At 33.8% G+C, this 27,021-nt stretch overlaps 1 protein-coding gene across 1 annotated transcript in view; it reads left to right on the top strand.

The window, feature by feature from the left end:
* The window catches only part of LOC149550159 (type II inositol polyphosphate 5-phosphatase 15-like), a 155,503-nt gene that overhangs the window by 23,922 nt on the left and 104,560 nt on the right, over positions 1-27,021 (top strand). Inside the window, exons 3-4 of the mRNA XM_089793276.1 lie at positions 25,011-25,260; positions 25,631-26,441. Of these exons, the coding sequence (XP_089649402.1) occupies positions 25,011-25,260; positions 25,631-26,441 (1,061 nt within the window). The remainder of the gene's footprint in view (positions 1-25,010; positions 25,261-25,630; positions 26,442-27,021) is intronic.

Here is a 27,021-nt window from a genome sequence, read left to right as displayed (position 1 = left end):
AATAATCCATTATAAATCAGCTACTATGCAGCACTGATAACAAGAATATGCAAAGAATATAATAAACAACAATATAAATATAGAGCCAATGTTATCAATGTTGAGCAATCACAACGATGTCAATAAAGTAATTAAATATGCTTCAGCTTGAAACAAAAATATGAAGCGGCTATAATAACGAGACTTGTATACACATATTTGTAGAAAGACAGCCGGTATTTATAGAAGCAGTTGAAATATGTAAGTATCACAAAATATATACATGAAGGAATGATCTGTACAAGGAATCATGAAAGTGAAACAACTATAGCGGTAATGGTCAAACCTAGAGCAATGAGACAGAGAAAATTCCTAAACAAAGTTTGAGTATATACTTGTACTCAACAAGTAAATCCTATAGGAAGGCCTGATAAAATAAAGACACTTGCATATGATGGCGGCAGTCTAGTCAAACACAAGCAAATATCAATCAAACTAATATTTCACTATTACCATATCCAATGGTTAAATCATGAAGATGAGACAAGAGCAATGATACTATAGAATATGTCAAGAACAAGCAGCCCAGTCAATAGTAATTATCGAGAGCCATTTGTTCTTTTCTATGCTTCACAAGGACTTCCACCACGTGTAAATCCAAGTTGGTTACTAAAATCCGTAGGCACACATTATGAAAGCTCGTCGCCTTAGAATTTGACTAGAAGGAGTTCGAAGGTGGTAATGTTATTTAAGGGGTCAAAATAGAGATACACAGATACAAACCAGAATTCGATATATTCATAATACATTGACACTGAAGGAGATGCATTGAATTGGTCAGCACATAGGAAATGCTCAAAGAATACATATGGCAATAGTGATTGTATGCTAGTTGGAAGGGTTCGAATGTAAAATAGCTTGAAAGCCGAGAGCAGAAATGGATGCCAAAAGCTAGAAAAATAATGCCACTATACGTTAAAAGTTTCATATTATAAACTTAAGCCTGACCTTACGGCTACCATCAATTACAAAGAAGACCATTCGAATTCCTAAGACGACCAATCGAATTCAATTTTTAAATCAACTATGAAGAAAGAAAAGAATAAAAGAAAAATAAGAAGTTGGAAAGAATTGGAAGATCATAATTTGAAAAATTATAATAATACAATTATTATAATTTCGAACATTATTATAATCTTATTTGCAACATTATTTATTAATTATTAAATTATAATGGTGCCAAATCATTTTATTTATTAAATGCACATAATTAAATATTTATTAAAATAATATGATGAAAGACAAATTAAAATCCTTTAAGATACGTTTTATATTTAAACTCAATTATTTTAATTACATTATTAAATAACTCATGCGAGTCCCGCAGATGTATTCTATTACAAATCGCTAGTTCCTTTATCCGTCTGTCAAGTGATGGTGATGCCCTGCCTAATTTTTTTCTGATAATGCTTCCACCCCTTCGACATGCTCCCTGCAAGGAATTTCTACGTAATTAAATTATAAATTATTTAATCATAAATAATCATAACAGTTAACCTTTCATATTAATTTCATGAATTCGCGATTAACAATCAACTAACACGTCATCTTTTCTTGAAATCATAACGACCGACTATCTTACCATTTCGCCAGATTATAAAAAATTAAACTGCCAACTGACTTCATGCGAACCTCAACGGCTATATTTCAAGCTAGGTCAAAAATTGGGATGTAACAGGAATGAAGGAAATGAGTCTCTTCAGCCTTTTTCAAACCCTCTGTGGAACTTTACAAAAGTTATGTATAAAAGTCACTTTTTAAGTAATGATATTTTTGCTCCATATAATTGATTATATACTCTGATTAAATAATTTGTTGGGTGGGTATTTTGCAACTGATAGTTTATTAAAATTCAATCACAAAATAGGTAGACCAGCCACGACGTATGAGACAGAGTCTCTCCTACATTTAAAGGAAGGCTCCTCCTCCTCACCGTTCCTTACATCAACTCAATGTAAGCAAGAAATTGAGAGATTTTGAAAGGATGTTACCAATATTCTTTCCTCTTTAACTTATAGAAAAGTATTGACTCACTTGTAGAACGAGTAATGGGTAAGATAAAATCTCTAACTATGCTTCTATCTAATAGTTGAAATGGTGATATTGATAAGCCAACATTAACTCAAAGGCTAGTTGAAAGCATTCTAGTTTGGCACTAAGTCTTGTTTTAACCTATTCTATAAGAATAACCTCTACATTTGGGGTGCAAAGATTTCCAAAAGTAGGGAATTCTAACTATTTTTGTGATTTGAGAAGGTAATATAAGCTATAGTCAAAGCATCTAGTTTATATATGATCACAATCGCTTCCAATCAAAGCTTCGGCTTTAATTGTTTCTTAACTCTTTTTACTCAATTATTTAAACCATACAACAATAATATGAATCAAAGAAGATAGGTGCAAATTACAGTCAAAGCTTCCAATTTGCACATATCACAATTGCACTCAATCGAAGTGTAGTGTAATGTTCCTGTCATAAAATAAATAATTAACCAAACCTTTGTTAATGGGCCGATTGATTTAGTATATCTCAGACCCATTTTTATTGTTTCTGTAGGTAGGTATGGCCATCGGTTATCTTTGTAAATCCTCAGAAAGTTCATTGATGGGTATTTAAGCACGACATGTAGGTAGTAGTTGTTATGCGATTTGGTTTATTATTCTTTGTACTACGAATTCTTGTTGGGGTTCTTTGTTGTTCGCCATTTTAGAAGTGAAAGATCTTCCCTACTTGGCTTTTTGGTTTTCGTAGGATTCAGCCCTCACCCTATTCCGTTGTTGTATTACTTTGGTTCAGATTTGGCAAATCCAAAACATCATTCTTGTCTAGAACTTATATATCTGCTACTATCTCAATATACTTTGGTGTCTTCCATACATTTTCCTTCAAGTGTCAATTCCATTTTGGAAGTCTTAGCATTAGCGAATCAGAGAAGCAACACTATACTGCATCACCTTCATCACCATATGACCTCTTACACCACACCCTACATCTCTAGCACAACATGACATCTTCCCTTCACCACCGTACAACTTCCCAAACACTACTATACGACTTGCATCATTAGCCGTATGACCCCTACAATACTCCACTGCATGGATTGCATTGCCCACACTGTATGACCCTGCCAACCATCCCGTACGACCAGACATCTTTACTACCATATGACCTCTTGAGCCTACTGTACGGACATCACTCTGTTCCCCTACCACACTATACGACTTCAAGTCTTGATCATACATCATCCGTCCTGCTCAACTGTACAGACACTGTATGCATCGTACACTGGCTAGTCTAACCGTACGGTATCCTAACTATTTGTGTGGCTTACCCATCAAGCTGTACGATCACTTCCACTTGCTCCCTCAATCGACTTTTTCACAATAGATAGGAAATACTGGTACAAAGAAGGCATAGGGGAAATAGGATCATTACATTCAGCTCCAATTGCGTCTTTGTATTCACTTTTCATCAAAATAGTACTACAAAATCAAAGTTATGCTTCCACAATTCTTCAGAGCTTTCTTGCATACAAATAAAAGATGAATTTTTACAATGAGAGAGACACTCCTTTTATAGGAAAAAAAGTGAGAGAAAAGGAGGAAATAGCGGGAGCAACTCAACCAACTTTGACCCAATTAAACTAAGTGAGAAGAATTATTATATTGCATGCCATGAGGACATGCAATCAGATTACATGCGATTGCATTACATGCATTTGAGTTGCATGCTATTGGATTACATGCAATCCATCTTCTGCATCTACAAAGCTGGAAAACACTTGAAGAAAAGATGAAACTGTTAATTCTGAATGAATCAATCCTGTAGGCTATCAACAAAAGCCTTGTACTTAATGATGATCGTGGGATCGAGGATTCCTGTATTCTGCACCACTGCATTCTCTTTGATGAGTTTCTTGTTGTCATTTGAAAATTTGATGTGATCAAGCTTTTTCTTGTTTGAGTTGTCGTGAATTCTCCTTTGTAGATTGACAACTTTCCACTAACACCTTTAACTTTTTCTTTTGTTTGAAGCAAACTGCTTGGCACATTCTAACACAAACTCAGGTTCTCAAACAACCATTGGAAAAATGGAGACCAAATGAATTATTGCTTCATTTGATTCGAAGCACACCTTCTTGATGGGATGTCTCTATTCTTTAAAGAAGTTTTGACATGTCTTGAAAAGTACATCATAACATGAAGATGAAAACATCTTCCAATGAGATTGGTTCCATGAAAACTTTGGGATTTGAGTTACAATGATGAATCCATGAGGGATAAGTGTTCGAAGTATGGATTATATATTTATGAAACGCATATGATGGATGGAAGTGAACTGGAAAGAATATTTGTATTTGGGCGAAAAGGGCCAAGATCGGACTCTCAAGGGTGAATTGCATGTAGGCAAATATGGGCTTTTGTGGGTATGGCCAAGAATGCAAGTTTGGATGCATATGGATGTGTGCAAATGGCAATTTTGGTGTTTAAAAGTGTGACCTTTTACCAAAAACACCAAAACCGGGTCCTCTAGAGGTAATTACATGTAATAATTACTTGAGGTACACATGTAATCGGGTAAAGAGGATGTAATTGCATATGTAGGAAAAATAATGTAATATGTATTGACATGGAAAGATGAAAAGTGAAAGGATGTGGATGCATTTGCATTCTTTGGTAGGATTTTTCCACTTTCTTCCAAAAAGGAAGCCAAAACAAGCAGGCAAACAAACAAGCAAAACTATGCACCAAACAAAAACATACCTCTTGTTATTGACTCAGACATGACAAACTTCAAAATCTTTCTTTACATGCAATTTCGTTTTTTGGAGTGTGAGAAAATTTCAACTTATATAAAGAAAAATTGCAAAAGATATGGCATGCTTTTAAACAAATGGACAAAAGTAAGTCAAAAAGTGCAACATAATAGCAAAGCAAACAAGAAATATAGGCAAAGTTGAAATCTTCTACTTACTTTGAGCTCAATGAACCAAAAGTGAAGGAAAGAGAAGTTGAAATGAAAAAGTCTTCTCCAAAATCAGGTTCTCCAAGTGCAAATGCATGCAACAACTAAGAGCCTATAAAAAGTTCAAATTTTCAATGCAGGGACGAGATGTTTGTTCCATTCTTCTTTCCACGTTTTTGGTGCAACTTAGATTTAGGAAGCCCAATAACATGGGTGTTTTGACTTGCAATCTCCAAAATGTTCTCTCCAAACTTACTTACATGTTGTTGTCCTGCATTTTATCACCACAAAATGCATGTAACAATACGAAACTTTTCCAAGTTAGTTTTTTTTTTTCTTTGAATTGAATTTGTTATTCAATTGGTTAATATTGATTGATCAATTAACTCTAATTGAATGTAACAAATTCTTTTACTAAAGACTTTCGTCAAGTCTTTTTTGTTTTTTTGTTTGTCGACCTTGTGCTTGATTTTTGAGGACTTCATTGTCTTTTTCTCTGTTTTGAGTGTATGTTTGTTGGTTTTTAGTCCTTTGGTTTTGCTTAAGTCATTGTTTTCAGTTTTCCCTTCAATTTGATCTATTTTAGGGCTTAATCAGAGTTGACAATCAAAAGATATGACCAATTTAGTGCCCAAAAAGTGGACCTTTTTGATGCAATTGCACAAATTAAAAATATCGAAAAATATAACTTAAATTCACTTTATGTTATGTTCTTAAGTTACTTTATCATTTTGTTTTTTCACTTAAAGTAACTATAGTGCACTTTATGTTATATTTTTAAGTTGAGTTGTTTTTTGATTTTTCACTTAAGTGACTATATTAGCTATATAGTTTGATTTAATTTTTGATTTTTAAATCAAATGCTCTAGCAAATACTACTTTTAAAATGATATTTGCACTTCATATTTTAAATATGATAGTGTAAATATTATTTATTGCCCATTTAAGTAATATTTCATGAAAAATCAAATTAACATGTGCCTAATTCATCACTTAAGTTGTTCTCAACATGTCTTCAAGCATATTTTATAAAAAATATGCAATTGCACCAAAAATGTGCAATTTTGAAAGGGAATGCATGTAAGTGCATTTAAAACATGCAAAGGCATCGAAAAGTTGAGACATGCATGTTATATGCAAAGGCACCTAAAAGGTGCGTTTTGCCTTGGAGGTTGTCATTGCAAGTTTTAAAAAACATGTCTTTGCACCTAAAAAGTGCATTTTGCGTTTTTGGTCAAAAGGCATATTTTTAGAGTATGTAATTGCACCTACAAGGTATGTTTTGGCTCAAGGAGACTCATTGCAAGTTTTAAAACATGTCATTGAACCAAAAGGGTGCATTTTGGCCTTGGATGCATATTTAAAACATGCAATCACACCAAAAAGGTGTGATTTGCTTTCAAGAGCATGCATTTGCCTCTCTAGAACCCGTTTTTGAAGATTAAAAGAAAAAGTTCACGCATTTGCTCTCCAAGAACCCGTTTTTACTTGGAACCTTCAAATATCTTCAATTCAAATCAAGATCTTCTCTATAGGGTCATTTTTGCATTTGAAGGTGTTCCCATGCATCAAACGTTGTATTCCCATGCAAAAAACGTCTTTTTTGATTTAATTCTAGGGCATGTTTTGGCAAAAAAATTCCCAGATTTTACTCTTTCTAGATCACGTTTTTGTATCTAGAAGAGGTGTTTTGTGATGAATGTCCATGTTATTGCCATTGGAAAGAACATTCTTGCATTTCAATGCTAAAAACAACTCATGAAAGTGCAGATTTGAATCACGTTTTCCTCCAAAAATGTCCCATTATCTTGCATTTATTAAAAACATTGGAGTTGCGAGGAATTTTAAGGCACATTTTTGGGATTGGGCAAGAAAAATGCCTCTTTGGATGCTCATTTCGATTTCATCATTACAAGGTTGAAGATATCCAAGTTTGTTTGAGAATTTTTCAAAGTTGGAGTTTCTTTCTCCTTCGTTTTTGGCATACAATCATTGAGGAAGTAGACATTTTCCTTCTTGCTAATAAATTCATGCTTATCTTGCTGATCTTATGCATATTTTGGCTTGATGCTTCACACTTGTTGATTTAAATGCCATGAAAAGTGCATTTTTCCTTTAAAAATGATGAAATGGTTCATTTTCATATTTTTGGTTTTTTCCCAAACTCGAAATGCGAATTTGCATATTGAAGTAGCTTGCTTGTTGACATGTTTGAGTCTTTTGCCCAAAGTACGTTCTTCTTTTGTGTTTTGCTTGTTTGCATTTCAGTTTTTCTTCATTTTGAAGAAGTTGCAAGTTCTTTTCGGAGAACTCGAGCATGTTTCTTTCACTTCTCCTTCCATTTCATGCAAGAGCATCAGTTCATTCCATTTCCATCTTTTCATGTCATAACACTTCACATCTCATTCTTCACATGCAATTACATGTATTTCCATTCATCATCCGCACATACATGTAATCTTATTTTTTATTTCCATTTTCACTCATGTCACTTTCTATATTCAATTGCATGTCATGATTACATGAAAAGTCCTTTACATGTAATTGCATCTTGAGAACCTGTTTTTGACTGAAAGTTACTTTTAAAAGGTCAAAAAATGTCATGTGCATGTTTTCCATGTACTTGGACTTCACCTTTTCTCAAAGACATCTATAAAAGCTCACTTCGCCTCAAGGCATATTGCATTCATTCCTTCCATATGCACTTACACTTAATGCACAAAATACATGTAATTCCATTTTCCTTGTCATAACACAATTCATTTCATCTTTCACACTCACTTACATGTAAGCTCATTCTCCATTTTCACGCATCTCACTTTCTGCTCCTCATTATATGTCGCATATACATGTAATCCACCTTCTGTGCATTGACATCTTAAAAGCTCAAGTCACTTTTAAAGTCAAGAGTTTTCATTCACACGCCTTTACACATGTTTACCGTATCGAGGATGTTTGGATTGACATGCAAATAGAATTAGATATAATGAAAATGGATTGCTGCAGATTGACTTTGCAGTAGATCATTGATCTTAACATGCTTGAAATCCTGTCAAATTTTCAAATCGAAGATGATGGCAATATTCTTGATCTAGAATATCATCAAGCTAGTTTTGATAAAAGATGTTCTTTCCCTATTCAATGGCAGCAAAAGGAAGGAACATCTATCCTTGATAGATTTCAATCCATTTTGGCAAACACTAACAAGTGATTGAAAATTAAAGGCCTAAAAAGGGTTAATCCGAAATTGGGTTTGGATTGTGGAAGTTTTGGTCCTCCTGGAAGAAAGTCATAGTTGGAAATCACAGGTAAAGATGGCGCTTCTTCTGATGTAAAGAAATCTCTCAAATTCAAGTTGAAGGTTGGAAAGGGACTTAAATCATCTTAGAGCCCTGAACCAGTTCAAAAATCAGAGGAAGAGTTAGAGGAAGAATTAGATGAAGAACTTGATGAAGAAGATGAGGAGGAATAAGGAGAAGTTATGATCATATCTCGCCCAAGACCTACACAAACTCATGAACCATCCATGTAGGAAGCACCTTTTCTGGATGAGATAGATGATGATGTGGATTCATTTTCCATTGTTTTCACACCTTCCATCCCAACATCAGAAGTCTATTCATTGGCTCTTCCTATATCTTCAACAACTCCTCCCATTTTAACAAATGAACAATATGAACATTTGGGAAGTGTTTTCGAAGATTTTCCCACTCTCACAGAAGGTCAAGTTTCTCAAGTTGATACGTCTCTAACAAGTTTTGAATTGTTCATGATAGAATCCTCTTGTTATGTACTTATGAATTCAGCTGTACAAACTGAATCTTGCTCAATTACAATGGAGATACAATCATGATCAATGCCAATGGTCTCCACTGTACCTGCTTCGACAGTTGAAAGTTTTAGCTTGCTTGCATAGTTAAACAAGATCACAATAAAGCAAAGGAAGGTGGTCGTACCCCCTGTAATCATCTTGTAAAGAAAATTAAGTCCAAATCTTTGAAAGATAAGATTGTTTCAAGGATCTTTGTTGATTCAGAAAAAATGAAGTTTGTAGAGGTTGCTGAGCCACTAGTGGACAAACTTGTTTGAAGAACTTACACATTTTGATTATAGGTTCACCAAGGTAGAGATTGGAAAGTAGTCACGACTTAGTTGCTTACAGGATGCTCAAGATGTACTTGTCAATTTATCAAAAAGCAACCATGAATTATGGGAAAAGAAAAATTAGTTCAAAAATGGGGTTGCTCACTTAAATGAAGTTTTTCGGCAACAATCTTCTCAAAATGCTGCTGTTGTGTTTGTGACATCTAAGGAGAAAAGGATAGTTGTGCTGGGTGAATATTTTGCAACCGACAGTTTTGGGTAAAAAATCCAGTCACAAAATAGGTAGACCAGCCACAGCATATGAGACCAAGTCTCTCCTACATTAAAGGGAAGACTCCCCCTTCTCACCATTCTTTGGATCAACCCAAGGTAAGCAAGAAGTTGAGAGATTTTGTAAGGGGTGTTACCAATATTCTTTCCTCTTAACTCAAAAGCTGATTGAAAGCGTACCAGTTTGGCTCTAAGACCTGTTTGTTTAATTTAAAAGAAAAATCACTACAATTGGGGCACAAAGACTTTCAGAAGTAGATGATCCCTATTCTATAAGAAAAATCTCTACCATTGGAGCGCAAAGACTTCTAGAAGTAGGGAAATTTTAACTATTTTTTGTGAATTTGAGATGGTAACACGAGCTACAGTCAAAGCTTCTAGTTTGTGTATTACCACAACCGTTCCCAGTCAAAGCTTCGGCTCCGATTGCTTCTTAACTGACTACACTCTATTATTGAACACACAATAATAACATGAATCAAAGACAATAGACACAAATTACAACCAAAGCTTCTAATTTGCTTTATCACAATTGTTTCCAGTCAAAACTTTGAATCCAATTGCTTCTTTTATTCACTTTTCTCCCAATTTTGTACTATACAATCAAAGTTATACTTGCACAAATTGGTAGAGCTTTTTTGCATACAACAAAAGATGATTTTTACAATGAGGGGGCACTCCTTTATATGGGCAAAGGAGTTGAGAAAAAGATGGAGGAAAAAGTGGGAGCAACTCAACCAACTTTGAGCTGGTGTAAGTAGGAGAAAAATTATTGAGTAACATACAACTGCACATGCAACTCACATTACATGTAATTATAAATTTTCATGTAATCCATCCTCTTCAATTACAAACATGAAAGAAGAAGAAGAAAGACGGAAGAGAATTGAAACAATCCTAGGGATTGTTTTGAAGGACCTTGTACTTGGTGATGCAATCCTTGATGATCACAGGATCGGGAGTTCCTGTATTTTGTGTCACTGCATTCACCTTCATATCCATGGTCTTGTGTCTTTTGATAGCCTCTGACTCTCTTTGACGAATTGTCCGCTGTCATTTGAAAGCTACATGTGATCAAACTTTTCTTGCTCAAGTTGTCGCGAATTCTCTTTTGTAGATTGACACATTCTGGAATCTCTGACATTTTGAAAACCTTCTTGACGGTGTCTGGATGTAAACTAGGAATAACTTTCCATCAGCACCTTCAAGTTTTTTTTTTTTTTGAAACCAAGTGCCTGGCGCATTCTCACACGAACTTAGGTTGAAAATCAAATGAATTACACTTCTTGAGAATCAAAACATGCCTTCTTGATGGAAAAACATATGTATTTGGATGGAAAATGGTAGGTGAAGTAAGAGTGGAAGGAGATGGAATATGCTTTAAGACATGAAGGTGAAATGCATGGGAATGCGTGTGAATGAAGACTCTTGACTATTCAAAAGTGACTTGAGCTTTCAAGATGTCATTGCACGGAAAGTGGATTACATTTGTATGCAACATGTAATGAGAAATGGAAGGTGAGATGACATGCAAATGCGGATGGAGAATGAGATGAGTGAAAATGGAAATGGAGAATGCGATTACATGTATGTGTGGATGGAAATACATGTAATTGTATTTGAAGAATGAGATGTGAAGTGTTATGACATGAAAAGATAGAAATAGAATGAAATGATGTTCTTGCATGAAATGGAAGGTGGAGTAAAATGAAACATGCTTAAGTTCTTGGGAAAGAACTTGCAACTTCTTCAAAATGAAGAAAAACTGAAAAAACAAGTAAACAACGAAAAACAAGCACAAAACAAACACATGCCTTTGGTCTTAAACTCAAACATGTCAACAAGCAAGTTGTTTTCAAGTGCAAATTCGAATGTGGAATTTGAAAAAATTCCAAATGTGTGAAAATGTGAGTTTTCATCATTTAGAAAAAAAAAATTGCTCTTTTCATGGCATACATTTGGAAAAATGTGCAACTTCAAGATAAAACATGTATCATACATTTGGAAAAATGTGCAACTTCAAGATAAAACATGTATGGAAATAGCAATATAAGCATGAATTGATGAACAAGTTTGAAAAAGTCGACTTACTTGGAGTTAAAAGAGCCAAAATAGCAAGAATCATAGACTTTGAAGACCAATTCTCCTCCAAATCCAGATTCTCAAATAATAATTTGACTTTTTCCATACTTGCATTCAACAAATATTAATGAGCAATGAAGGGCCGAATTTGACATGAAAATGCCAAATACATGCTCTCCAAAGACAATAGCATGCATTAAAACTCAAAAATGACCCCTCTTAATCCAAATGTATAAGCTGAAATGCCATTTTTTAAGGTTTTTTAACAAAACACGAGTTTTTAATGCAAAAATCTGGGCCGTTTTCACAAAAACGTGGCAAAAAAATGCATGTTTTTGAGTCATTTTTTGATTTGTGAATGCAAAAACAACTTCCCCAAATGCTAATACATGGATCCAAAAGCAAAAAAGGTGACTTCAAAACACATAAAAGTGGATAAAAATCCCAATTTTCTGGGCGTTTTTAACAAAAACGTGATTCATAAAAGGCATGAAATGAAGTTTTTTTGACATCTAATGGCAAAAATGTGTTCTTCAATAGCATATATATGCATTTAAATGCCAAAACGACTTCTATTTGGGCCAAAACGTGATCAAAATTGCCCCAAATATGGGCGTTTTTAACAAAAACATGGCTAAAAAATGCAAAAGTATGAGCAATTTTTGTCTTGAATATGCAAAATCATGACCCCCAAATGCATATATATGCATTAAAACTAAAAAACGTCCCTCGTGTGATGGATTTCAGGTCATTATATGGGTAGATCTAAGCAATTTTGATGAAAAACGCGTTCTTGGAGGGAAAAAAATCAAGTTTTTTGCCCTTGAATCTTCAAAAACGGGTTTTTGGGATGCAAATGCATATGTTATAGGCAAAACTCACCTTTTTGGTGCCATTACACATTTTAAAACTTTAAAAAATAACCTTCATAAGGCAAAACACACCTTTTGGGTGTCATTACATGTTTTAAAAAAATGCATGCAAGGTAAAATTCACCTTTTTGGTGTCATTGTATATTTTTGCAATATGGATGTCTCACATTTTTTAATTTGGTTACATGTTTTAGCAATATGCATTTGCATCTTTTTTATGCACTTACGTGCATTTTCATTCAAAATCTTACCTTTTAGATGCGATTGCATATTTTCCTCATTTACATGTTGCACACAATTTAAGTCATCAATTAAGCACTTGTCAATATAATTTTGATAAAATATTACTTAAGTGGGACATAAATAATATTTACACTATCATATTAACGAATATAATATGTAAATATCATTTAATAAGTAATATTTACTAGAGCATTTGATTTAAATATCAAAAACTAAATTGAATAATATAGTTAATATAGTCACTTAAGTGAAAAATCAAAAAACAATTTCAACTTAAAAATATAACATAAAGTGCGCTATAGTTACTTTAAGTGAAAATTTAAATGATAAAGTAACTTAAAAACATAACATAAAATGAATTGAAGTTATATTTTTCAAAAAGTGAATGTCAAATTAAAAATATAACATGATATTTTTAATCCACACAGCTGCATCAAAAAGGTCCACTTTTTGGGCACTAAATTGGTCATATCTTTTGATTGCCAATTCTGATTAAGCCCTAAAATAGATCAAATTGAAGGAAAAACCGAAAGCAATGACTTGTGAAAAACCAAAGGACTAAAAACTAACAAATACACACTCAAAAATGAGAAAAATGGACTTTGAAGGCCTAAAAAATCAAGCATAGGCTCTATAAACTGAAAATTGAAAATGACTTGATGAAAACCTTCAGTAAAAGGATTCATTATATTAATTGGTTGATCGATACTAACCAATTAAATAACAAACTAAACTCAGAGAAATGCAAAATTAAGTTGAAAAAATTTCGTACTGTTACTTGTATTTTGTGGTGACAAAATGTGAGACAACAAGTTGAAGTTGCCAAGTCTTGGGTAGGAGAAGTTATTTTTGAAGGAGTCCAAGCTATTATAGATACGGTTAAAGTCCTTAGGCGTATCAAAGACATGGATGAGATGCGACAAGATTTGATTTCCTCCTTGACTCAAGAAGCTAATGATTTGAGAGGGATTCTTAATGATTGGGACAAGATTGCTAAGTTTGATCTAGATGCTATGGTTTCATGTGACATTCTCCCATCCTGTGAAATATTTTTTTAGATATCAAGGACTTATGGGCTACAAAGAAGAAACACTGAGAAAACTGATAACAAAGTTGCAGGCAGCCCTTGCAGATTGCTAGGCAATAGAAATAGGGATCACATGTGATTTAGAGCAAATGTGATGTCAGATTCTTGATGAACACAGTAATCTGATTGCAATTGAAAGAATGACTTCAAAATATACAATCAGGGTCAATGCTGATTTCGGTTATGAGGATTTTGGTTCTCACACAATGAACAAATTTGCTTCACGTGAATTTTTGGCAAAACACTTGCAAGATTCTCTGGCGGCAAATTCCAAGGTTGTGCAATCAGCATATGCATATGCAGTAAGGATAGAGGCAATATCAAAGACAAAGGAGATTTATAATCGTCCTACAGTGCATGATGTTATCATCAAATTCAAGGCACTAAAGTGTAAAGTTTTTGCAAATTCTTTTAAATTTGGATCAGACTTTCGATTGTTGAGAATAATCTTCTTAATATTCTGAATGTTATGAAAATGTTTGAGGAAGTTAACACCTTGTTTAATGCAGATCCAATACTTCTAAAATCGATCTTGATTGAAGAAGAGTAATTCTGATTTATAATTTGCTGGATGAAGATACTTGAAGAAGCAGACTTAAGTTTTTGTGTGTGTCCTTCAAATTGCATCAACACCCATCTAAATATCTAAACCAAGAGACTTAATCCTCAAAGGACATGTCCTTATTCTTGGTCGGCTATCATAACCTTCTCAAAATCAGCGATTTTATAAGACTTAGTTTAAGATTAAACACTAACATATAATATTAGTTTAGTATTAATGCAAGCAAGTCTGAAAAATCACTGCCTTATAAATGAAATACTAAGATTATTTAGAGCCATTTGTAGACATCTAGATTTAGAAGAATAAGTGCGACCTGCACTTATAGACCTGGAGATTATAATGTTACATTCTTAACACTCTCTCTTAACTTGATAATCTCATAGAGAGATATTATATCTAGCAACATCAAATACAGATGAATAAGCAAGAATTAATACTCTATATCTGTCTGAATCTTCTTAGTATGTGATATTATAGAACACATAACACAATGTCATATTACTCAATCTGTGATATGACAAATTGCTGTTACTAGTGATAAGTTATAGATAAATCTGAAGAGTAATTTAATTACTTCATTTATCCAAGTTGTGACTCATAGAAACTGGTATTTCTATATCACAACAAGATCTTGAGTTTAAGATCTACTAGAATACATGATAAACCTGGAGAATACTAAAATTCTTCCTTTATCCAAACTATGACTCATAGACATAGCAATGTCTATATCACAATATGATCTCGAACTCATCTAGATTTTATAGTAGAACTCTACTGTTTAGCACATTATCTAAGAGATCGTCACCTCTCATAATGTTTTATATGAGTATTCATTATTTCCAGAGATCGTCACCTCTTAAAATAATGAATACAAATGAATACAAATGGTGGAGCCCATAATAGTCAATAGCTTGACAAAATAAAATTATTTTATTAATAATCAAAAGAGTACAAATGGATTACAAATCAACCATACCAAGTCTCCTTCTGAAATGTTCTATCTTTACTTTAGATAGAGGTTTGGTGAGTATGTCTGCTGTCTGATCTGCAGTGCAAATGTATTCCAATTTTATAGAATTCCTATCTACCATATCTCTTACATAATGGTAAGGAATTTCAATATGCTTGGACTTGTCATGGAAAACTGGATTCACTTAGAGCTTGATGGAACTCTGATTATCACAATGAATAATCGTAGGATTCATGGCTTGCCCATATAATCCCAAAAGTAACTTCCTTAGCCATACTACTACTCGGGAGGCCATCGCTGCTGCAATATATTCAACCTCTATGGAGCTTTGAGCTATTGAAGACTGCTTTCTACATATCCATGAAATCATAGCTGATCCTAGACTGAAACAACATCTTGAAGTGCTTTTCCTGTCTTTAACACTTCCACCCCAATCTGAATCGGTGAATCCATGTAAATCTAAAGCAACTTTCTCATATTTGAGTCCATAATTAAGAGTGCCTTGTAAGTACCTCATAATGTGTTTAACAACAACTAGGTGAATCTCCTTAGGTTCGCACATAGATTGACTTAAGGCATTAACAACATAGCAAATATCAGGTCTTATATTTACTAGGTACATAAGGGACCCAATCATCTGTTTGTAGAGAGTGAAATCTATTGGAGATGATTCTGCAGCTGCTTCTTTAAGTTTATGTAAATTAGTCTCCATTGGAGAAGACATAGACTTACAATTCCACATTCCAAATCTCTTCAAGATATTTGATTTGTACTTTCCTTGATTAAGTATGATACTATCAGGATTCTGTCGTACTTTCAATCCTAGGAAGTAATGGAGAAGCTCCAAGTCTTTCATCTCGAATTCTCTAGTTAGATCTTTCTTGCACTGATCTATAAGATGATCATCACCTGTGATTAATAAATTATCAACATACAATATCAGAATTACCATATCATCTTTATCTCTTTTATAATATAAGTTTGGATCGGTTTCATTCTTAGAGAATCCTAAGCCGGTGAGATATTTATCAATCCTTTCATACCAGGCCTCGGGAGCTTGTTTAAGCCCATAGAGAGCTTTCTTGAGCCTGCAAACAAATGCGTTAGGATCCAAATATATTTCTTCTGAAATCTTTCCATTTAGAAATGTTGTCTTTACATCCATCTTATGTACCTTCCATCCCTTTGATGTGGCAATTGCTAAGATTGCTCGTATGGAGGTATATTTGGCAACAGGAGCAAAGGTTTCTTCATAGTCAATCTCTTCTTTCTGAGAAAATCCTTTGGCTACAAATCTGACTTTATATTTCTCAATACTACCTTCAGCAGCATGCTTTATTTTAAATATCCATTTGGAAGAAACAACAGATTTTCCTTTTGGTCTTGGAACAATTTCGCAAACATCATTTTTCATAATTGATTGGTATTCTTTTATCATAGCTTCTTTCTAGGTTGGATGTTTAATAGCATCAGAAGGATTGGTTGGCTCTGTTTTGGACAAATCAATCATATTTGCTGTATAACCAGAGAATCTTTTAGGTCTTTTACTTTCTTTGACTGTTCTTGAAGGTGCAACAAAGTCTTGAGTTGCTTCAACTGTTTTTATGGCCCAAAGTGGTATTTTCTTTGAATTTTTTTCAAGGTTCATATTTTCATCTTTGACTTCTTCAAAGTTCTCCCTCTAGGATTAGATTCACGAATTCTTTCAAAACTAGATAAAGGAGAAGGTTCATCGGAACTTATGGCTCTTTTGAATGCAAGATCTTCCTCAAAGATTACATATCTGCTAAGTTCAATAGTTTTCTGTCTAGGTATGAAAATTCTATATGCTTTAGAAGTTTCATTATACCCTACAAAGATACCTTTCCTCCCAGATGGTTCTAATTTGGTTCTCTTTTCTTTTAGAATATTAATGTATACATGACATCCAAAAATTCTGAGATGACTTATATTGGGTTTTACTTTAGTAAATACTTCTTCAGGGGTTTTATCTTTAAGATAGGAGTGAGGGCTTTTGTTTTGAATATATATAGTAGTGCAAGAGGCTTGTCCCAAAGATAGCATTGTGGATTTTGGTCAAAAATCATAGCCCTAGCAGCTTCTATAATTGTCCTATTTTTTCTTTCAACTACCCCGTTTTGTTCTAGGTTATAAGGAACAATGTAGTTCCTCTTGATCCTTGATTTTTTACAAAACCTTTTAAACAAGTCTGAGGTATATTCTCCTTCGTTATCTGTTCTAAGGGTTTTAATTTTATGTCTTGAAAATTTTTCAGTTAATGCTTTGAATTCTTTAAATCTTTGTAGGATTTCTTCTAATTCCCTACATTTAAAAAAATAAATTCATGTTTTCCTAGAGAAGTCATCTATGAACAAGATATAATACCAGAATCCTCCAAGAGAAGGAATGGACAAAGGTCCACATAAATCTAAATGAATTAATTCTAGTACATTATTTGTTTTCCTAGTACTATCATGAAAGGGACTTCTAGTGCTTTTACCTAGAGCACACCTCTTGCAAATACTAGGGTGATCTTTATTTAATTTGGGTAATCCGGTAACCATCTTTTTCATAGTTGATAAAGTTTTAAAGTTTAGATGCCCTAATCTTCTGTGCCATATTTTGTTTGAATCCCCAGCTTCGTGAACTAGGGCTTGAATGGATCAACTACGTTCTGTATTAATTCATACAAATATCCCTTTCTTTGATCAATTAACTTTGCTTTCTTGATGGAAGAGTTCTTAGCCCAAGTTAATACTTTGCCATTCACGAATGCAACATTGTGTCCATCATCTTCAAGCGCTGTAATTGAGTTAAGGTTTCTTTTAATCCCTAGTACATAGAGTACACCTTTAAGATGAAGAGTATTTCTTGTTTTTAGTTTCAAAGTACAGCTTCCAATTCCTTCAACTGAGTGTGCAGAGTTATCACCAATGGTAACTTCACCGTTAACTTTCTTTGATAAAGAATCTAGAGTTTTTTTGTATCCTGTTATATGTTTGGAAGATCCACTATCAATTACCCATGCCTTATTTGAGATTTCATTTGATAGAGAGGAATACAAAACACGGTTCTTAGGATCATAAGTATCTTCTTCTCTAATGACATTAGTGCAATTTGCCTGTTGTTTGGAATTTTCAGGACAATTAGATCTGTAGTGTCCAAATTTTTCACATTTGAAACACTTTATTTTAGATAGATCTTTGTTGGGCTTTCCATTATTTTGATTTCCCCTTTTCTTCTTGAAATGCTTCTTCTTGCCCTTATAGGAGTTTGCATTAAGAATGTGAAGTTCTTCATCTTCTACTTTTGGTTTCCCTCTTTCCTTTATTTTTCTAGACTTTTCTTGAAGACAATCATTCTTGAGTTTGTTAAAGTCCGGAAGCTGATCTCTAGCCCTTATTCCTTGTGCAAATGTTTCCCATGACTCTAGCAATCCATCTATGACCATGAGTGTTAGTTCGGTGTCATTAATGATGGTTCCTATGCTTGATAATTCATCTGTAATGCCGACAACTCTTAGGAAATAAGAGTTTATCGATTCTCCTTTCTTTTTTTGGATGTGATTCAGTTGCCTTTTTAGTGTAAGAACCCTAGTTGCATTGTTTACTTCATATGCATTCCGTAATGCATTCATCATATCGTAGGTAGTTTGATGTTTTGTAAGCATAGGTACGATATCATTTTTAACTCCATCCAAGATGATTTGAATAGCTTTTCTATTTCCATTGGTCCATATGGATTTGTGAGGCTCAACTGGGGGTTGTTTGGATGCTCCATCAACGAACTGTTTTACATTGTTCTCTTCAAGAATCATTAAGATTCTGAATTTTCGGGCTTCAAAGAGTTCCTTTCCATCAAACCTGTTCTTGGGCCTGATTGTTTATGCCATTGACGATAGGAGAAAAATTAATAGGTATATGTAAAGTCTGATGATTGAATTTGTAGAGCCCTGGATTTAATAACTTGGCTCTGATACCATGTAAAGTTTCTGCAGATTCTTTTAAATTTGGATCAAACTTTCGATTGCTGAGAATAATCTTCTTAATATTCTGAAAGTTATGAAAATGGTTGAGGAAGTTAACACCTTGTTTAATGCAGATCCAATACTTCTAAAATCGATCTTGATTGAAGAAGAGTAATTCTAATTTATAATTCGTTGGATGAAGATACTTGAAGAAGTAGACTTAAGTTTTTGTGTGTGTCCTTCAAACTGCATCAGTACCCATCTAAATATCTAAACCGAGAGACTTAATCCTCAAAGGACATGTCCTTATACTTGGTCGGCTATCATAACCTTCTCAAAATTGACAACTTTATAAGACTTAGTTTAAGATTAAACACTAACTAACATATAATATTAGTTTAGTATAAATGCAAGCAATTTTGAAAAATCGTCGCCTTATAAAGGAAATACTAAGAGTATTTAGAGCCATTCGTAGACATCTAGATTTAGAAGAATAAGTGCGACCTGCACTTATAGACCTGGAGATTATCATGTTACATTCTTAACATAAAGAACAATCTTTAAGATTGTTATTTTGTTTTTATTTCTATTTGTTTGTAGATCAAAGAGGATGCATTGCATAAAAAGATGTAATTACATGTTATGTGAGTTGCATGTAAACCAATAATTTCTCTTTTAGTTAGACTAGGTCAAAGTTGGTTGAGTTGCTCTCACTTTTTCCTCCATCTTTTTCTTAACTCCTTTGCCTATATAAATGAGTGCCCTCTTATTTTAAAATTATCTTTTATTGTATGCAAGAGAGCTCTAGAGAAATTATGCTAGCAAAACTTTGATTGTGTAGCATTGTTTTGATAGAAAAATGAATACAAAAGAGCAATTGAAATTGAACTTTGATTGTGTGCAATTGTTACTTGTGTGAATTAGAAGCTTTGTCTGTGATTTGCATATGTTATCTTTGATTCATGTGATCTTTTGTTCTTGATAATTGAGTTTAAAATGTTATGAAGTAATTGGAGCTGGAGCTTTGACTAGGAGCAATTGAGAGATGTATAGACTAGAAGCTTTGTCTATAGCTTATATCGCTTTTTTGATTCACAAAATAATTAGGATATCTTTACTTTTGGAAGTCTTTGTGCCCTATTAGTAAAGCTTATTCATATATAATTACAATTGGACTTAGAGCCAAATCGGTACACTTTCAACTAGCCTTTGAGTTAGTGTTAGTTTATCGGTAACACCGTTTTCAGCTTTTAGATAGAAGTGTAGTTAGAGATTTCACCCTACCCATTATTCGCTCCGCGGGTAAGTGGATTCTTTCTTGAAAGCTAAGAGGAAAGAATGTTGGTAACACCCCTTACAAAATCTCTCAACTTCTTGCTTACCTTGAGTTGATCCAAGGAACAGTGAGAGAGAGGAGCCTTCTCTTTAAGGTAAGAGAGACTCTATCTCACACGTTGTGGCTGGTCATCCTATTTTGCGACTGGATTTTACCCAAAACTGTTAGTTGCAAAATATCCACCCAACACATGCAAAACATTTTTGCAAAATACATGAATTTGGGTGTTTTGAAGCAAAAATGTGCCCTAGAAATGCAATAACTTGAGGCGTTTTTGCTTGCTTTGGTGAAAAACCTGGATTCTAAATGCATTTACATGCATTTTAACTCCAAAACACCTCCTCCAAATGCAAACATATGGGCTGGAAATTCAAATTTCTGGGCGTTTTTGGTCAAAATGTGGCTTTGAAATGCATATATGTGGGTCGTTTTTTACTTGAGAATGCAAAAATGTGTTCCCCAAATGCATATTCATTCAATAGAAGGCAAAAACGTGGCCCTCTAATGCAAAAACATGTATAAAAATCCAAATTTCTGGGCGTTTGTGGTGAAAACGTGCCCTAAAAATGAATTTATTTGAGCCATTTTTGACTTGGGAGTGTAAAAACGTGTTCTTCAAATGCATTTGCATGTGTTGGAATGCAAAATCGGGGTCTATGGATGCATTTACAATTTTAAATTGTATACATATGTGGGCCGGAGATGTAAATCGCACTCTCAACTTCATTGCATATTTAAAATATGCAATACATGTTATGCCTTAGATGTTTTTAGCCTTGGAAAACAAAATCATGGTCTTGGCATGCATTTAAATGAGTTTTTAGTGCAAAATCGAACACTCAAAGGCATATTACATGAACCATTCATTGGCTGGAAGTGCATTTTACATGCAAATCAGACTCTAGGAAGCCCAATGCATGTTTTAAAAACTTACTTTCTATTTGTGGAAGTCCATAAATTGCCTTCTTAGTGCAAATCACACTCTCAAGATGCCATTACGTGTAAAGTGATTTGCATGTTAAGGGGAGTTTTCATGTAAAGTGGACTTTAGGAAGTCCATTACATGCATTTCTAAGCCAAAATCAAACTCTAGGAATGCATTTGCATGTAAACATGTAAATTGAGTTTGCACAAATTAAATGACCAATTCAGCACATGTCTAATTGATTTTTGAGGTAATATCACTTAATTAGGTCAAAAATAATATTTACACTATATAGTTTTATATATCATATACAAATATCATTCAAAAAGTAATATTTAACTTAGATGATTTAAAATAAAACATAAAGTAATACTCAAAAATAAATTAAAACTATATAGTTAATAAAGTCACTTAAGTGAAAAATTTAAAAGCAACTCAGCATGAAACGATAACATAAAGTGTACTATAGTCACTTAAGTGATAAAGTAACTTAAAAACATAACATAAAGTCAATTTATGTTATATTTTTCAAAAAGTGAATGTCAACATTAAAATATAACATGATATTTTATATATGCAATTGCATCTGGAGAGTTTACCTTTTGGGCACTTAAATGATCATATCTTTTGACTGACAAGTCCGATTAAGCTCTAAGATATACCAAATTGAAGGGAAAACTGAAAGCAAGAGATTGAACAAAACCAAAAGACTAAAAACAACTAAACACACACACGAAAACAAAGGAAATGATGTTTAAGGCTTAAAAAATCAAGCATAAGCTTAAATAAAATAAAAAACAAAAAGGACTTGACGAAAGCCTTCAGTAAAATGATTCATTATGTAAATTGGGGTCGATTGGCTGATCAATGTTAGCCATTAAATAATGAACTATCTCAGAGAAATGTGAAACTAAGTTGAAAAAGTTTCGTACTGTTACCGACATTTTGTGGTGACAAAATATAGGACAACATAATTAATATAATCTGTCTTTAAAATTTTTCTTTTACAACAACCTAGCATTTAATAATTTAATGATTATTTTATTCTTTGCACATACATCCAAAGTTACAAATTTTTTTAAATTGGGCTGCAAATGAATTCCAAGCATGCCAAAATATTCTTAAGCACTCAAGAAATCGAATCTTATGAAAATTGGTGCTTAACAAAAACAAAAAACCTCTCCAAGAAGTGTGGACTAGAGTGTTTGCACTACATCTGAAAATTACCATGAAGTTCACTTTGACCTCTAGAATTCACTACCACTGGTGTTCTCCAAGAATATTGAAACTTTCCAAGAATGTTAGAATGGACTAGAAAAGGGACATTACAGTCTCTCCGTGATAAGTCTCCTTGTGAATGCACATGTTGTTGGGTTGTCCTTTGATTATTTATACAATATTTTCAATCCCAACCTCTTGGATCACCCTGCCCAACAGTTTGCTCAAAAGTCTCAACATTTTTGACTTCATGAGAATTATTTGTAGACTTTAAGACTACTTATGTGCTGTTAGAGGCCACTAAAAAGTTAAGGAGAGTTCTATTTCACTCATCTATCCATCCATCTCATAAGATGCTACAGCCTTTTCTTTGCCATCTTTCTTTTTGTCATCAACTTCAAGCCATTTTCTTTTTATAGCTCCCTCTAACAATAACCCACTCAAATCTGTAGATGATGGAGTCCTAAACCCTTTATCTCAAAATCCAATACATTTACTAACACTTTTCAATAAATTATTATAGTACTAAAAGTTTCTTGTTGCCATCCTAGCCTCATGATGTTTTTCCTTGTTCCAAGTGGCACCATCCAGCAGTCCATAGACATCCAAACATTCCCTGGCTGTCCTGGAGACTTAAGGGTACTCCACATCAAAGCATAGAAACAAAAATAAAATAAGAAATAAAAGATGTACCAAAATAAATAAACCCCTAAAAAGAGGGCCCAACAAGGCCTCGTAACCTGATTGTTTTAAAAACTGATGTCCATTGGTCAAAAGAGAAGCGTAAAACCGATGAAGATGAAATGAAGAGAGAGGAAAATAGAAGAATAGAAAGAGGAGAAGCTTTCAAGATATCAATTGGATGACTCTGATTTTTGAGCATATTGGTCAATTCAGCTACGTACTATGCATGATGTAACATTTTATTTTTCTCATCTATTAATATAAGTCAAGTTTCCCTTTGTGTATATAATTATTGGTCTATCAAATGGATTATTGAATCAATGAACTGCTGCTGCACCTTATTAGCTTCAGTTAATTTTCGTTTGTTTATTTTGTTTTTAAGTGCTTTTCATTTATATTCAAAATTTAATTATATATGTTATTTTAATAGCCACCCACCTGCTGTGATTTCTTATGTGATAACCTTAATAGAGTGTTGGAGATTTTAAATAAGGTGTAACATTTTATTGCATCCAAGATAAATCTTCCACCCAGTTTTAATTGTGGGAATAGTTTAACTTCTGATGAAGCTTGCCAAGCTATAAACCCTGGGTATTAAGTTATTAACCATGTTGACATAGATGGATTAACCTGAGCCTGCAAACCATAGTCAAACCTGAATTACATTGGTCTGTTGCTGTCTGTGTTAGACTAAATGAGGAACCCTCTGCTAGAATTGCCTACAGAAGGTTGACAGTTTCTCTATAATTACCCCATCTTGCCTCTCTTGTTTGTGTTTGTTGGCCATCTGGGCTGCAGTGAAGGTCTCTGTTCTGTTGTTTACTCTTCTTGGTTTCTGTGTTATATCAGGCCACCTTTATGGTAACCTGACTGTTGAATGAATTCCAGGATGCCTTTTTGGATGAATTGTATTGGTTTAAATTTAGTTAGGATCATAATTGTAATATTCGCTAGATGATATTTAAAAAATAAGTTCTCTAAAAGTCTACAAATAGAAAATAATATTATCAGTCATTGTGCGGTAGTCAGTTGTCATAAACAGTAGCTGCATATTCAAATTTCATATTATAGGTAATGAAAATACTAGGAAAGTGAAATATCAATTTGCACTTTAATTCTCTTTTTTGTCAATAGTAGAGTCCACCTTCTTGCTTCTTGCATTGAATGTGTCAAGAAAGGTCAAAATATTCTTAGTTTTGAAGTTAAAGCTCATTTTCTTTCTTAAATTTGCCGAGTCTGGATATGTTTGTCAATTCATGGACATGCTTCCAGGGAAATGTACACTGTTTATTTTCGGACCACTGGCTATTTATAAGGAATTATCAAAAGTTAACAGCATCAAATATCAGATTTTTCTGAATACTGTTTTAAAAAATAACTTTATGAATGGTGAGGTCAATGTTGTCCAATTTTATCACTGCTTCTTTGATTAGAAATTATGCAGCAGCAAGTTGGTTTGTTAATGTTAAGTTTTAATGAAAGAAAATGTGAGCTGCTCATTCTAATAGATATAGAATATAGCCTAATTGTTGTTGGTATCTAGATCTTTTTTTCTTTATGTTGAGTATTAATTTTTGCTTTTCTTTGTGAAATGTTCTACAAGTTATAAATATTGGGTCATTGAGTGAGTACAATAGCTTGGATTTGTTTGTTTCAAAAGCTGAGAAAATGCATATTATGTCCAGGTGAGCTGTGGACAGGGTCAGAAGCTGGCAGTATTAGAGTGTGGGCATGGGAGGATCTCAAAATGGCTATTTTCAGTAACTTGGAAAAGCACCATAATAAATCTGATTGGATAGAAGGCCGCTTTATTGACCTAAGAAGTCGACTAACTGCTATTGGTGCTTCTATTCTAAGTACTGATATAAGGTTCTTGATATACAATCGTTCAGATGGCAGAATATGGAGTGGAGGATCATACTGTGTGGCGCTCTGGTATAAACCTCTCTTTTTCTGAGATGCATGATGAGGGCATATTTATCTATAAAAGTGAGGAAATAATGAAATTTGACCCAGAATTTGTTTTTTCTATTAAAGTTTTGAGGGAATATACAAAGCTAGCAGAGTTGCTTTTTCAGCTAGCTTTGTAGATTGATTTTTGATTATACTCACTAGGAAACTTAGGTTTAGAGACGTGAAACCCATGCCTCCACATGTACTTATATCTCCTAGTGACTGTTTTTGAAGTTATTACATTCATACACTTATTTATAAACACCCACAGCCTGTATCTAAATAACATCCCTGCCCCTGTATCTACTTCTCATATGTCTAGGTGGCTACATTTTTTGTATTTGTTGTGCAGGGATGCCCAAGTGAAGGAAGTTCTAAAGATTTTTGGATCAGACGCACAAACAGAATTCTTAAATTCAGACCTCTTGCCATGTCAAGGTGTTTCATTGGACAGTGAGATGAAGATGAATTTTAGTAAGTTCTCCAAGAAAGAAAAAATTCAAGGAACCTTGACTTTTTTGCAACGTTCAAAGAATGCACTTTTGGGTGCTGCAGATGCAGTTCGGGCCTCATTAGGTGGCCCATTTTTGGATGATAATAGAAAAATTCAGGCTATGGTGGCATCTGTGGATGGAACTGTCTGGACTGGCTATGCGAATGGGTCACTTGTTTGTTGGGATCACCAGGGCAATCGACTTCAAGAATTTCAGAATGCTTATGTAGGCATCCATTGTTTATGTGCTTCCAGGACAGGATTGTGGATTGGATATGCAGATGGAAGGGTACAGATCATTGAGCGGAGTGGAAAGGTGCTGAAAAGATGGTTGGCACATAGCTCAACTGTTCATCAAATGGCTGTAGGTAGTGACCATGTTTTTACACTGGCTGCTCATGGTGGCATTCGTGGATGGAATGTGGCAATATTGTCTCCATTTGAAAGCATCCTAAGATCTAAACTGATTGACATGGAACCAGATTACACAAGGAAAGGACATATAAAGATATTGGCCGGCACCTGGAATGTAAGTCAAGGAAGAGCTTCTTTTGACTCGCTTAGGTGTTGGCTGGCATCTCCAGCCTCAGAAGCTAATATTGTGGTTATTGGTTTGCAAGAAATAGAAATGGGTGCAGGTGTTCTTGCAATTGCAGCTGCAAAAGAAACAGTGAGTGTCCAAACCTGTTGTACTTCAATTCAATAAAATATCTTGACATTCATATGGTTTACCAAACAGTAGCAGATATATGTTTTTATTAATTAAAATTAGTATTTATTTAACTAGCATTCCTTAAAATTGATTTATCTTTGTGAATTACTAATACTTCCGTGGTTGATCCTCTATAATATCCAATTGTCATTTTTCCCAAGACCGTCAATTAAGTATAGAGGATCAAATCTATAGAGGATCAACTAGTGGATATTGGACATTATAGAGGATCAAACTGAAAGAGGGTGTTCTAATTTTAGTTAATGTTGGTCATTGAAAGATTTGGTTATAAAGGACACCTCTTTATAAAGACATTCCCTCCTGTCGGAAGATATATATATTGACGGAGAACACACAATCAGGGCATCAACAGTGGGTTACAGGGAGGATTGATCATATAATATTAAAATGCTTTGAAGGAGATAGAAGACACGGCTTAAGTAAGAAAGAAAACTATTATTGCTCAGAAAACAATCAGATATTAAGGATATGGTACGAGTCTTGGATATTTTATCAATTATATGCTGTGCTGTATATG

This window comes from Cupressus sempervirens, chromosome 7 (assembly GCF_028749045.1).
Source record: "Cupressus sempervirens isolate cs-2001-9-10 chromosome 7, ASM2874904v1, whole genome shotgun sequence".
NCBI lineage: Eukaryota > Viridiplantae > Streptophyta > Pinopsida > Cupressales > Cupressaceae > Cupressus > Cupressus sempervirens.
Note: the sequence above shows the minus strand (reverse complement) of the source record. Positions and strands in the feature narration are given on the sequence as shown.